Here is a 15,078-nt window from a genome sequence, read left to right on the forward strand (position 1 = left end):
ACATAAAAATTTAAAAAAAATAAATAAATAATAATAATAATAATAGTAATATAAAAAAATCGAATAACTGGCTCAGTGTCAGTGGGTGAGTTTAGAAAATAGAATATCACAGTCACATACGTGATATTCCAAAGCCCAAAACACGTTGGCACGTTCGGTGAATTACATATATTGAAATTCAAAAATGTTATTTTTTTATCAAAAATCAATTGTTAAAATAGTTATTATATATTTGTGTATAAAAATATGGGACAAATCACAGTATTAAACCAAATGGTGATAAAAATTACAGGATTCGACCAAAGTCAAAAACGTAATATGGATCACCCAAAAGCATGTTTCCTGTAATTCGAATAAAAATAATTCGAACAAGGAAGTGTAATTCGAATTTGATCTATTCGAATTATGCATGCATGAACTCGAAGGTAGTTCGAATCAGGTAGATTCGAATTATGCATGCAACCTGAGTTTAATGTAGTTTGAATCACATTGATTCGAATTATAAAAGAAGCAATTCGACATGTAGTTCGAATTTGACTCCTTCGAATTATATATATAATTCGAATTAGTTTGATTCGAATTATGAATCTCCAGACGTGTATAAGCATGGTGTAAACGTGAATTCCTCTCATTTGAGTGAAACACAATGGCTAGTGAGGAGAGTTTTTTAGTGCTGGTGCATTACAGAGGGTCAATTAAGAAAAAAACTTGTTCTGGTGTGAAGTTTGCTAATAAGGATCCCCCTCAGTATTTTTCTGAAACCTTCAACGAGCTTCGTTAATTTTCTGAATTCTATAATACAGAAACTTGGGCTGCAAGGCGTGAAACAGATTGAGAAGTTATTCTATCGCATTCCGATCTCAGTGCTGCGAGATGACGTGAAGTACGATTCGTTTGTCATAGGGAGTGACGAGGATTTGGAGGTCATGTTCCATTGTCATCGGCAGTTTCCCGAGGTCAGGACACCAGAATTGTTGGCCAAGCTGGTTGACGTGGTCTCTAGCTCCGGTAGTTCGAACCGGAATACCCAAACTCCATGTACAGTAGCCGGTTCTAATTCGATACCTGTTGGTGCATCTTCCTCCGTGCCTGTGATTGCACCTCAGGACAAGCAAGTGGCCTCTCCATCGTTCGTTGTTGATATCAACCGCAGCGGTGGTGGAGAAGTTGGTATCGTTAATAGGGCCCCGACTACAATACAGTGTGGGGCACCAGCTGGGATGGATGATGCATTGCCAGATGATGATGACGTGGAGCCGAACATCATTGCCGACGATAGTGGTGATGACATTGCAGTGAGTAATCCAGTTAGGGTTGGCGGTGGTTCCAGCTCTGGACTCAGCAGTACCCTCCGCACTTTTCATCTTTGGACTTGGATGCCATGAGACAGGAGGGAGTTCCTGGGGAACCCACTGGATTCGGTGCCAGAGATACCCAGGGTACGGGAGGTCTTTCAGAGTTTCAGGTTGGCCAGCAATTTTAGGATAAAGAGGAGGTTGTGTTAAGCGTGAAGACGTATAGCATCAGACGCGGGGTACAGTACAAAGTGGTGAAGTCCGATTATCGCAAGTACCTTGGGAAGTGTACTGAGTTTGGGAACGGGTGCACATGGTTGATCAGGATCAGTCTCCGTCAGCGCAGGGATATTTGGGAGGTAAAACGATACAACAGACCTCATACTTGTCTGGCCACGTCGAATCTCTTACCATGCTGGCTCCACCAATCCAAAAAATCATGTGATGGACCTGGGTCTGGCACAACATCAAACCGGAGCACATTATCTGCCCCTCCCAATGAAGGTGCCAAAACTACAAGCTGTACAGGAACCAACGATCACCACCTCTGCCATCTTCGACATCAAGAAGTCGATGTCTGGTGCGGCCTGGGGTCGAGGCTGTACTCCACAAAACTGCGACAGCACCCGATCTATCTGGTGCCACTCTACGACAGCAAAATATATCAGTGCCATGACAGACCTCCATAACTCCGTATGCCGAGGCTCCAATATCTCCGGATGCACAACCTGAACAACGTCATGAGAGCTGTACGGCATCCAAATAAACTACGAATACAAAACGTTACGAAACGTCATCGTTTAGCTATGCAACCTTGTCCCTCTAAGGGAGATCTTAATTAAAAGGACTGGTTCAAATACTTACATCCCCAGCCTATAAGAGATCTATCCGGAGCCTCCACGTCGCAACTCAAGGTCCCTTCTCACTCGCTGTTGGGTTGTGACCTAACCACCTGCAACCCACAACCAGGTTATCCCAAAATGAAACTAACACCAAGTAATATAATAGAAAAAATGTAGACAGAATAACAATATTGCATATGATAGAATAAAATATTAGCATCTTACGAACCTAATACCTCGTAATTGTAACAATCAAAGCATTTTGAATATAATAGTACCTCGAGGCCAAAGGCCAGCTGAACGTATCATATCCAACGGGTCTGAATCCGGAAAATCGCCATGAGATCCATACTAAATTAGCTGTAGCAGTCCGGCTAACTTCACCATGTGCCTGTTCGCCACGCGACACATGCACCTGTATAACCACGAGAGAGCAGCTCATCCCCAACTATACCCACCCATGTCCTCAAGCCTAGCTACGTATGGGAGCCACCTAATGTGAATGCGATTGCCGAACTTATCAGCAAATAGCTGAGTCCCTAACAGCATCATGATATAGGCCCGGGCATACCTCCTAACAACGGGCTCATCGGCTCTGTCAGGAAGCTCTCCAAATGTCTCCTGGAACCAGCTGTAGTTCATTGCAAACTTCTGGATGCAGTTCGCAGGAGGTAATACACCCAGCAGCTCTTCAAACCACACCCAAGCCGGCCGACCACCCTCTATGTACGTCTGAAAATCTATTAGGCAACCACTAACATAACGTCCATCGATCGGCAGTCCTAACTGGTACGCCACGTCCTGCAGTGTAATAGTGCACTCCCCGAACGGCATATGAAACGTGTGCGTCTCCGAACACCAGCGCTCTACGAACGCACTAACCAGGGGCTCATCCAGCCTAAACCATCTCTCGTTGAGCCTTGCGAGATGGTACAACCCGGCCATCTGCAAGTACGAAATGTACCTCTCATCAAGACGCATACCCTGCTGTCGTCGCATGCTCGTAATACATCAATAGACTGCATAAAGAATGTACCAGAATGTCTCTCAGCTAGGCACATATTCGTACACGACCATTCACTAATGTACAATACCGAATAATGTAACGCGTTAAGATGGAAAATAACACCATATATCCATCAAACTGGGCCTACTGACCAAAATATCTTTAAATCATATTTCTTAAAAAAAGAACAATTAATAATTTGGATTACTGATTACTATTCATGTTAAAAAAAAAAACTTTCTTCAAAAAAGTTTCACCCGCTGTTGTCCTTACTTCTCACTCTATCCTTTTAATTTGTGATCACTAAAAAATCATTAGTATAACCACTTATATAACAATCCTATCTAACTTAACAATGCTAAATAATGACTACCATTCTAACATATATAAAGGGCAAAAACATAAAAAAAAATATTAAATCCTATTTTAAAGGAAAAAGTTCGCACTAACCTCTTCATTGACGACGCCAGCTATACGAGCGACTCCATCCAAACGATAAAGTCGGTCCGGGTTATCCCCTATCGGCTGAATATTCTGTTCAACCCTTTGTTGGAGTCGTATGGAAAGACTTTTCTCTGGGATTTGGTGGGGTAGAAATTCAGGATAGTGGTTCGAATAAGGTTCTTTCAAACTCTATTTATAGGCAAACCATTGTAATTCGAATGAGGGCATTTCGAAATACCATGGGTAGCTAAACTTTGGGTAATTCGAATCAGTGTGCTTCGAATTACTATGGGTGTGGAATTCGGCTGCTAGTTCGAATCAAACCAATTCAAACTAGTGTAGGTTAGTGTGTGTGTGTAATTCGAATCGGTTTAATTCGAATTACTATGATGATTTCATGCATGCATTATTCGAATTGTACCAATTCGAATTAGTATGGTAACATTAAATTCGAATTTTGGTGATTTGAATTACTATTGTTTGGTGTAATTTGAATGAGGTTAATTCGAACTACATAGAAATGTCCTCCTGGTAGATCCTTATCACGTTTTTCTCTTTGGTAGATTTGTGTAAAAACTGGCTCCAATTGGTTTATATGTGTGATTTGCCCTAAAAATATGTATTTTATATTGATAGTTAATTTTAGTATATATATCATTATTGATCTAAATTTGTAATATTAATAGTTAAAATAATTTTTACAAAATAACCTGTGTATTAATTTAATTTTGAAAAATCAAGAGTTTTAAATTAGTCTCAATGTTGTATATCATTATCTAATTAAAAAGGGTTAAGTACGATTTTAGTTCTTATGTTTTAGACCGAAAATTTATTTCGTTTCTAACATTTTTTGCATATAAAATCATCTCTAAAGTTTAATGTAATTTTAAAATCGTCATTTTTGGATAGATTAATTTTTTAAATGACAAAAATATCTCTCTCTTTCTTCTCACTACCATCATTATCTATTCTTCACACTGTTACTATTACCACCACCGTTAAACACTTATTTTTCTCTTCTCACCACAATTGTTGACTCTATCCACTATCACCCCATCACCATTTGTTCATCAATTCAACAAGAAAACTCAACGTTCAACAACAACCTCAAATAAATTAAAACCAAAATAGAAATTCATCACCAAGACCATCAAACAAAAAAAAAATCATCATCATTATCATCAAAACAAACATTGACAAAAAAAATTAGACATTAACAAAAATAACAAACATCTTGTTCTTCCTCCAATTAGGGTTTGTGGTGAAAGGGAAGGGAGGGAAGAGAATTAGGGAATTAGAATTTCTCTATTAGCTCACCCATGTTCTACAAGAGTCTGGACGGCGGAGGGCAGAGAAGGAAGGGAAAGGGAGGCGCGGTAGTGATGCTGAAAACGCGAGGAACACGACCACCACCACCACCTCCCCGACGACGACGGTGCGTCGCGGTGAGGTGAAGGCGAGGGCGAGGTGTGGCGAGGGCGACGGTGAGACTTCCTTCTCTCTTTCTTTGAGTTTCTGCTTCTGTCTCTAAGTCTCTGCTTCTCTCTCTCTTCTGAAGGTGTGATGGAGATGATGATACTGAATATATAATTGTCCGAAAGACGATTTAAAAGTAAGTTAAACCTTAGGAACGAATTAAATGTTAAAAAAGGTTGGGAACGAATAAAATTTTTGAGTTAAATCTTAGAGACTAAAATCGTACTTAATCCAATTATAAAAAAGATTTAATTTAATGCATTTGATCTTTTGTAAGTAATTTAAATTAGCCGAGCAACCAATTTATTTGATAACTTAAACAAATATCAATCTACTTATTGAATTAGATAAAACTATAAAAAATAAAAAAATTAAGGTGGTCAATCTTTTAAGATTAAATTGATGCCTATAATAACCTTATCTCAATTACGAAGAAACTGACTTTCTCTTCAAATGCTTAAAAAGACAATTTTTAAGTGTGGCAAAAAAAAATCTAGTTTGGAGAGTTGTTTTTGACAATAACATTAACTTTTGAAAAAACTATTGAATCTCAGATGTCCATAATTTTGTTATTTTTTCTCAAAGCAATATCACTGAAGACATGTTTGATAAGAGCGTTTTTTATTATGTTGCTGAAAATAGACTGGATTTGGAGTGCATTATAGATGTTCTGGAAGAGGATCAGCAACTCAATTTCACTGTCTTAAAGGTCTCGAAGCCAGATTTGGGAGAAGATGTGTAGTTGTGTGGCTCTCGAACTTTAATAGTTTGTTTACTATTGAAATGACTTATAGTCTCTACTTTAACTCTCGAAAGATTATAAAGTCGAACTTTTCCCTAAGATTTGGAGGCTTGAAGTACCTCATAAAATTTAGAGTTTTTATTGGTTAGTTGCTAAAAGATGCTATTGACTAATGAACTCCACTTCAGAAGACATATAGTTCTGAATAATTTATATAATATTTGTACATCTTCATCTGAATCTTTGCTCCACAATCTCTGTGTTTCTAAATTGCATATAGGACATGAAAGAGCATACACAGAAAGCTGGTCTCAGGTAAATTTTTAATATTATTCCTGGTTCCTATGTTATTAGTAAATTTATCTTCTCAATCCCATATCAAAAGAGTTTCGTAATCTTTTCTTTTTGCTAGCATTATAAATTTAATATGGTTTCATCGGAATGGGGTCATTTTTAAAGAGATAATGGCTTTAATGAAAGTAAGATTCATAAACTAGTTCTCTATTTGGTCAAAGACTACCATATGACCCAAACTGAGTTGTCTCTGGTGAAAAGGGACATGGATAATTTCATAGAGAAACATGTACATTGGCTGTCCTTAAACCCTATTCATTAAACTTAATTCAGATGGCTCTGTGACAAAAGATGGAGAAGGTGACATGTGGAGAAATTCTCAAGGACTATAAAAAAAATTAGTAGCCTATAATACGAATTTGGACATTTGTACAGGGAAATTTATCGAGTTTTGGAACATCCTTTTAGAATTGGATTTGATGTTGAATACGAATTTCATCCATATAGAAATGAAAGTTAATTCAAAAATAATTGTGACGGTGTATTTTGCAAAATTTAATTGATTTTCATTCTTTAAGTCCTTTTGTTTTGGCTATCCAAAATCGTTACAAGAGATTGGAGAATTGATTACTCTACTATGATTTTAGAGAAGCGAATTTTTATGCAAATAAATTAATCTTACATATACATAAATTACAATATAGTTATNATTCGATTAGAACTATATTTTAATTTCTAGAGTAATTTATAACAATATATAATGCTAATACATGGGTTTGGTGTCTAAATTTTTTTTTAATTTTGCCCTTCCTAATAATCTATCCCACTATATGTCAGTTATTTCACATTAAAAACTTCCACTACCTCATTTACTCTCTTATCACATACATTGAGTTCTCTCTTATCTCATTAATTCACATAATCACGAAACTTCTATAATTATCTCTTTCCTCTTTTACTATCTATCATATCAGATTATTGTTACTACATACTAAAAAAATTTTTTTCTTTTCTTATTCATCTTCTCTTGCATCATTCTCACTTTACTTAAATATAACATAAAACCTAATATCTATAACAATATATAATGTCAATACATGAGTTTGGTGTCTAAAATTCTTTTCCAATATTACCCTTCCTAAATATCTATCCCACTATATATCAGTTATTTCACATTAAAAATCTTTCACTACCTCATCTACTCTCTTATCACATACATTGATATTCTCTCTTATCTCATTAATTCACACAATCACGGAACTTCTATAATTATTTCTTTCCTCTCTTATCTATCATATCAGATTATTGTTACTGCATACTAGAAAAACTTTTTTCTTTTCTTATTCATCTTCTCTTGCATCCTTCTCACTTTACTTAAATATAACATAAAACTTAATATAAGGATAATTGGTGTCTAAATTTAAGTTCCAATATTGTTCCTAAAGAAAGGTTTATTATTAAAAAAATTCTTTCATCAGTTACGTTAAATAAAAAATTGTTTATCCATTTTTTCACAGTAATTTCATTAAGATTTTTGTACTGAATGTAAATTATTGTTGCAGATTTTTATTATTTGAATATATTTTTAAAAAATAAAAATAAAATAGTTCAATAGGAACAATTTTCTAAAAAATAAATTTACACAGAATAATTTTTTTTATTATACTCTTCTAATATACTCTTTTTTCAAAGACTTCTCTATAAACAACATTGATGGTTGAATTTGCAGACATTCCTACATGATTCATAAGTAAAACTTTTAAACTTCTCTTACTCTTAACTCTTAAATGTGCCACATATAGTTGGCCATGTGTAAAAACTAGTTTGGACAAATACAATCCAACATGAGATAAAGTTTGTCCCTGAGACTTATTAATTGTCATGGCAAACGATACTATTATGGGAAACTGTCTTCGTTGGAATCTAACTGGGACGGTTTCATTTGTTGGTACCATATTCATTCTTGGAATCAAAGCAATATGACCAACATTGTTACCCGTTAAGACTTCATATTCTATGACATAATTTTCAAGCTTCCTAACTTGTAGCCTTGTACCATTACAAAGACCACTAGATTTGTCAATATTCCTCAGTAACATCACCAAAACACCAACCTTGAGTATTAATTTATGTGGAGGCAAACCAGAGCAATTTATGCTAGTCAGTAATTCAGGACTATAGAGATTTAGTTGACTCTCCATATTCCCTTCATCCATACAATGGAATCCGAACTAAGATATAATTTTTTTCCTCCAGGAATGATAGCCATCAGATGGTTGTTGACCTCTTCAACGATGTCTAGTGTGGGAGCCAGTATAGTTCTTGCTTTGAAAAAATCCTTTGAGGACATATTTTCTAAAATATTTGGATAAGAAAAATGAACCAACTCATCAAATGCCTGGTCTGAAGAAGGAATAGCAATATCTCCTAGAAGACATATCTCAGATTCACCATCCATATTGTCACCTATTAGACCATCACCAATTTTCAATAACCACTCATTAAATTGCTCTGTCTCATCTTGATCTGAAGCAGTCATCCCTACAGAGAGTCTCATGTATTTTGTTAGTTTGAGCACCTGACAAAACTTCCAAAGGTAAGATGAATTCACGGTTGAATGAACGATGTCTTGTCTCGGTCCTCGTGGAATGACAGGAAGAATTTGTCTAAAGTCTCCACCTAGTACAACTACTTTTCCTCCAAAGGGTAAATCTTTGCTATATGTTGGAGAACACCTTATGATATCACCCAAGCATTTATCAAGCGCTTCATAGCAGTACCTACTAACCATTGGAGCCTCATCCCAAAGTATAAGTTTGGCTTTCAACGGCAACATTGCTTGAGGGGAACCAGGTTTGATGTTACATACAGAATCCTCAGTTATATTCAGCAGTATTTTAAACTTTGAGTATGCCGTTCTTCCATTGGGAAGAAGTAAAGATGCAATACCACTCAAAGCAACGTTTAACACTATATCACCCCTTGAGTGAATCTCAGCAGACATAAGATTCCAGAGAAATGTTTTTCCAGTATCCCCATGACCATACACAAAGAAAAAACCCCCTTTCATCACAATACATAGCTGTAACAATTTTATCGAATGCATATCTCTGCTTAGGTGTTGCGATGGCTAACATGTCTGAGGTATTTTTCTTTAAATCATCCCTGTTAAAGTTTAGCTCTTCCCTAATAACCCTTTCGGTTAACAAAGAACTATCAACTTCAGTTGCTAAAGGCATAGGAAGATAGTCTTTCAAGATTTTACCATAGGAATGTAAGATCTTGTCTATATCCATTAAGCACAACTGCTTAATCTCATCATCTGACATTGTTAACTCTGCATATTATACTATACTGTAAAAATTCAATCAAACTAAAAATGATCAATAAGAAAGAACTTTTATCATTGTAATTAATAAAAACTCACCCCTCATGTTCATCACGGCTCTCTGTCGATACAAAATATCATCTAAGAGTTCATGCCAACATCTATCCCAGACATGTTCTGTTATTGAGATATTGTTGGATGTTAATAGAATGACAAATAACCTCCTAACATATGATCCTGAGGCCCATGAGCTTGCTTCCTTAATTGCATCAATGAATTCTTTGTCATCTTGGAAGAGTTCAAGGACGAAGCATGCATATCTATACATAGCATAAATTGTTCTTCCTATTGTTTTTATATCTCGAAAACTCATACATCCTCTTTGAGTATTCAAGAGAAGTCGTTGGTAATATTCTTCAGTATTTGCCGCAAAAAACTTGGTTAAAATCCCACTTTTAAGTTGTTAAATGGATTAAGCTATGCTATTTTTATTATTATGTAGCTACACATCCGCATAAGAATAATTTTCCTAAAAAATATAGAAAAATAAAAAATTGTATAATCTACAGATTATAACTGTTGAAAGTTATTTGAACATTTATTTTCTAGTGTAGAAAAATCGAATAAAATAGACGTGAGGTACAGGCTATTAAGATTTTAAATTTAAATCATTAAATAAGTAAGATCAAAATTGAATATAAACTCGTCATTACCTGCAGGTACACGAGTCAACTTTCCAATTGCGAAGCCTTTCTTTCGAGGAAACCATTTTGAAGAATCGTCCTTCCAAACAAACTTGGTTGGAAACTCAGGATAAGTTAGATTTCGAGTATAGGGATATGACATGTTCGCCGCCATCCATCCCAAAAACATGGACTTATGAGATATTACTCTTTCGACGATATCATTCACATTAGAAGTTTCACCATAAACCAAAGGTTGCTCATCCTCCAAAAGGAATGGAAGTCTAATCACAAATGGTTCTTTCTCTTGGATTTCGTATCCAAATAGACGCCAGACTGCCTCACATGCCGAAATGTACCTACAATTGTAGTAATTCCTAATTTCGTCAACAACTTGTGTGGCTTCTGACAAATCACCAGCATTGTATAGAGTAGCTATTACGCAGTCATTACCCTTGTGTACATACTTAAACAGATACTTAATAGAACTTGTTTGACATGTGTATTCCATATTTATGTGGCACCCGAACTTGAGCAACAATTCTGGATTATACGGAACAATGAACTTATTGTCTAGTACACATTCCCTTTTCTTCACTGTTCAACCGTTATCAGTACGCCTTTATTTGGGAAATCTGGCCTCATCAATGAGTGTTCGCTGTCTAAACTCTTTAGGATAGAACTTTGAACAGGATCCATTCTTCATGCAAGGTGAATTTTTGTTGTACGGACCACATGGACAATGTACCATGTAATTTTGAACAGCTCCATGTAGATTTGGCCTTTTATTTTCATCAGGAATCTCAGCTGTTATATGTTTGTCTATGTCATCTGGTGTTTGTGGCTAGGGGTGGCAGGAGGACCCGAACCCGCGGGTACCCGACCCGCCCCAACCCAGTCGGGGCGGGTTTAAACCCGACCTGCAGCGGGGAGGGTTTGAAGCGTGGCGAGGTGGACGAGCGGGGCGGGACAGGGTCGGGTTTAGGGTGAACCCGCCCCGGAGTGCATAAGTATATATATGAAATTTAGATCACAATATTCTCATACAATTGCTTGTTAATTTTGATTTGAGCCTTTTTGATGTGCCCAGTGATGAATTTAAATATTGTATATCAATTTGTATGAAACTCTAGCATAATAGTCACATAAACCACAAAAGATAACACCACTGTAATGCCATATTCAGATTATGGACTTTAGGCAGTAACAGAAAAATAGAAGAGAAAATTAAGACTATCAGTAGTATAAAAATATATAGGTGTGGTCAAATTGAGTATGTTGTGCTATGATACAAAAACAAAATACAAAGCACTATTCCCTATTTATAATAATATTACAAAATCAAATCTTATTTAGATGAAGAAACAAATCTGAAGTATAAGGAAATATAAACATGAATCCTAAGAGATAAACTGATAATGTAATATTTTAAGATATGATATGAGACATTATATGATACTATAAGATACAGTATAGACATTTCTAAATTTCCAACATATTTGTACCTCTCAAGCATTTACAGCTATAAATGTAAACAGATCCAATTTTAATATAAGAGTGGTGTTTTCTCTTTTGTGATCTCGAAAACTCTTCTTTAGTAGTTGTGTATCTCAATGAATATACTTGTAATTGAACTACTTTTTGTCATGATTTTTGGGACTGCAATGTCTTTTAATTTATGAGGAGTTTCTGTTCTGAAATTTTAATTTATTTATTATTCTATTTAAATCCTACTAAATTTCAATTAATATAATTTTACTGAAAAGATTGGATAAAATTAAAACAAAATTGTCAGATTATGTTGCTTTTTTCATTCTTTAATATTCGTATTGCATATCACTCACTTAATTATAGTGCTAAGCTTCCAGTTTTGTTTCTCTGTCCCTCAAGATACATGTTATGACTCTTCCCTTTCATTCTTTGCATGAAGAATCTTGTATGCTTAATTGAAATGAGCTGATCTTATGATAGCATGGATGGATTTTTATGTTATTTATTAAAGAATGAAATTAATATAACAAACAAAATTGAGATTATGTTGCTTTTTTCAATTGATGCATGCTGCATGGTCAAATTGCCTTTAGTTTGTTTGCATTTCAGTGGAAATTTTATAAAGCTATATCTTCTTCATTCAACTATTGTGCTTTAAGGAAAAAAAAATATTTTGCTTTGGTTCTGGTTGTGGTTGCCTGCTGCATAGTTCAATTACTATGTCAAGTGGTTTATGTGGCTTATTATGATTTTTGGTGTACTTCAATTTGTGTTTACTTATCTTAGTGGCTTAAACTTCCGATTCTCTACTCTTTCATTTATGCATTCTGATCTTTATGCATTTATTGGGAGGATTTTATTGATATAGGTGTTTTTAATGTAGGTTTGTTAAGATAGTTTCATGGCTAGTAATGCTAGAGAAGACACACAAAGCAATAATATTCCTACCAATATTGAAGTTGAAGTTCAGAGTAACGCTAATCCAACTTCAGAAACTCCACAACCAACGGATAATAATGCCTCAAATCCAGAAGGATCAAATCCTGTTGAAGGTGACAATAAGGCTAATGTTAAGAGTGCTTATTGGGAGTATTTTGATCGTTTAAAAGTTGAAGGTGAATGGAAGGCAAAATGCAAATTTTGCAAGAGTGTGCTTAGTGCAAATCCGAAGAATGGTACTAAGTCATTGAGAAACCATGTGGACCGCTACTGTAAAAGAATAAAAGTGGTGAACTCAAGGCAATCATCAATTGTTGAATCACTAGCAAAACAAGCACATGTGCAAAAAGTAAATGAAGATGGCTTTGTGTTTGATCATTCAAAGACAAGAAAGTGTGTCGCCGAAATGATTATCCTGCATGAGTATCCTTTGAGTTGTGTGGACCACCATGGACTGAGGCGATTGGTTGCATCAATGCAACCAACATTTAAAATGCCTAGTCACAACACGGTTAGGAAAGACATCTTGAAGATGTTTGGGGATGAGAAGCTGAAGCTAACTCTTCAACTAGATGAAAATGATAGCAGAGTTGCAATAACTAGCGACATGTAGACTTCCAATCAAGAAAAAGGTTACATGGTTGTCACAGCTCACTATATCGATAGTTCGTGGAAGTTGCAAATGCGCCTATTGAGGTACTTCATAAACTTCTATATATTGTGTTGTATTAGTATGTTGACATCTAAAATGCATGCATGTTTGTTTTATTTTCCAGCTTTTGTTATGTTCCTTGTCCCCATACAAGTGAAGTTCTTACTCAAACATTGATGAAAATATTGTTAGAATGGAATGTTGATAGAAAAATGTCTACTGTTATATTGGATAATTATTCTACTAATGATGCTATGATAGATGAATTGTTGGGGCGACATATGCCACGTCAGCTTCATCATTAAGTGCAGACATCAAATTTTTATATAATAGAATAGATAAATTTATAAGATGATTAAGATAATAATAACGAGCATTTGAATCATGATTCAATACATAAAACTAATCTAGCAATATGTAATCAGATATTACCTAATGTAAAATTTTCTAGGATAAACAAAATCACAATTAATGAATAACTCTTAAAATAAGATACAAATAATTTTTTTTGCGGGTGTTATTATAGCTCAAATGGCATAATTTTTTCATATTCAATTAAGAGGTTGCGGATTTGAGTCTCCTATCTTTAGAAAAAAAAAAATTAAATCAGGAATTTATGTATTTTTTTGAAAAAATTATATAAAAAAATAAATTCATTCAAAATTTATTATATAATGTGATATGAGAGAAATTGGATATACAATTTAATTTATTATACAAATATCCTTTTTATATCTAAACTTAAATTTAATGGCTTTTAATAATTGCGTCAACTATTTATTATTTTGGTTAGTATCACATTTATTATCATTATTCATTAAACACAAATAATTTTTTTTGGTAAAAGTTTTATCTATAATATTATTTTTTTTTGTTTTCTATAGGATTTCTCAACTTGACCGAACCTCTGATACTTGTTTAAACGGACGAATGAGTTGACCACTCGACCAACCCAAGTTGGTTTGTTAAGATTTAATTATAACATTAATAACTTATAACTATATCAAATGGGCCATTCAACCAAAGAACATATGAATAGGGCTGTAAGCCTGTAAGTGTCAACTATGAGCCTGTTTGGTTGAGTTTTCCGAACTCCCTTTCCATTTTTTCAACAACCCTATCCGTATCGAATCCGATTAACACCCAAAAAGCTAAATACAAAAGAAAAGGTTAAAACTTAAAAGTGAAACCAAAACCTCTGCACTGCAAGTCTATCTTCTTGGGTCTTGTCTCTGGCGCCAATGCTGTGCTTGGCTCACTCTTCTGAGGTATCGCCATGTCGAAGGACCGTATTGTGAAGGCAGTGAAGAAGTTCGTTGGGGTTCGCTACAAGGTCTTCACCAAACACTATGGCCAAGACATCATTGACTTCTTCGATCTCCCCATCAAGCTTGTCTTGTCCCCTTTCACTCTCGCATTCGGCATTGCTGGCTCTGCTCACCGTGGATTTGGTGTTCCAGAACTCATCTCCAAGCTCTCCTACGCTTCCGTCTTCGTAACTACCCTCCACTTTCTTACTCCTTTTTGCTCCTTTTTTGCATTGCAATTTCTTGCCTTTACGAAATTCGTAAGCTTTTCTGGAAATTCACGTGCTTTCTTGAGACCCCATTTCCGTGCTTGTGTGTTTTGATGCTAATTCTTTTTTTTTTCTTGATTTTGTTTTATTGTTAAGGATAAGCTTATCGAACTCCGGAGTTAACTTGTTTATAAGTTTAGCTCTCCAATTTGAGTTTATGACTTTAACATAAAGTTTACTGGTTGAGGTTTATGATTCAAATTTACCTAATCTCTACGAGTTTAGGTGAACTCTAAAGTTTGATAACCTTGTATATGGATGATTTTATGAGAAAAAAGAGAAAGAGAAGAGAAAAATAAGGGGGGGGGGG

The 15,078-nt window shown here is 35.2% G+C and overlaps 2 protein-coding genes across 2 annotated transcripts in view; both read left to right on the forward strand.

Moving 5' to 3' along the window:
* Nucleotides 12,503-13,456, forward strand: LOC110265270 (zinc finger BED domain-containing protein RICESLEEPER 4-like). The gene is made up of 2 exons (XM_021108188.1): nt 12,503-13,236; nt 13,317-13,456. Exon 1 carries the CDS (start codon nt 12,503-12,505, stop codon nt 13,151-13,153), a length of 651 nt encoding a protein of 216 aa, XP_020963847.1. The 3' UTR covers nt 13,154-13,236; nt 13,317-13,456.
* Nucleotides 14,462-15,078, forward strand: part of LOC107613614 — a gene marked incomplete at its 5' end in the record, with an annotated part of 4,894 nt that continues 4,277 nt past the window's right edge. Inside the window, 1 exon segment of the mRNA XM_016315700.2 lies at nt 14,462-14,687. Within this exon segment, the coding sequence (XP_016171186.1) occupies nt 14,469-14,687 (219 nt within the window).

This window comes from Arachis ipaensis, chromosome B08 (assembly GCF_000816755.2).
Source record: "Arachis ipaensis cultivar K30076 chromosome B08, Araip1.1, whole genome shotgun sequence".
Lineage (NCBI taxonomy): Eukaryota > Viridiplantae > Streptophyta > Magnoliopsida > Fabales > Fabaceae > Arachis > Arachis ipaensis.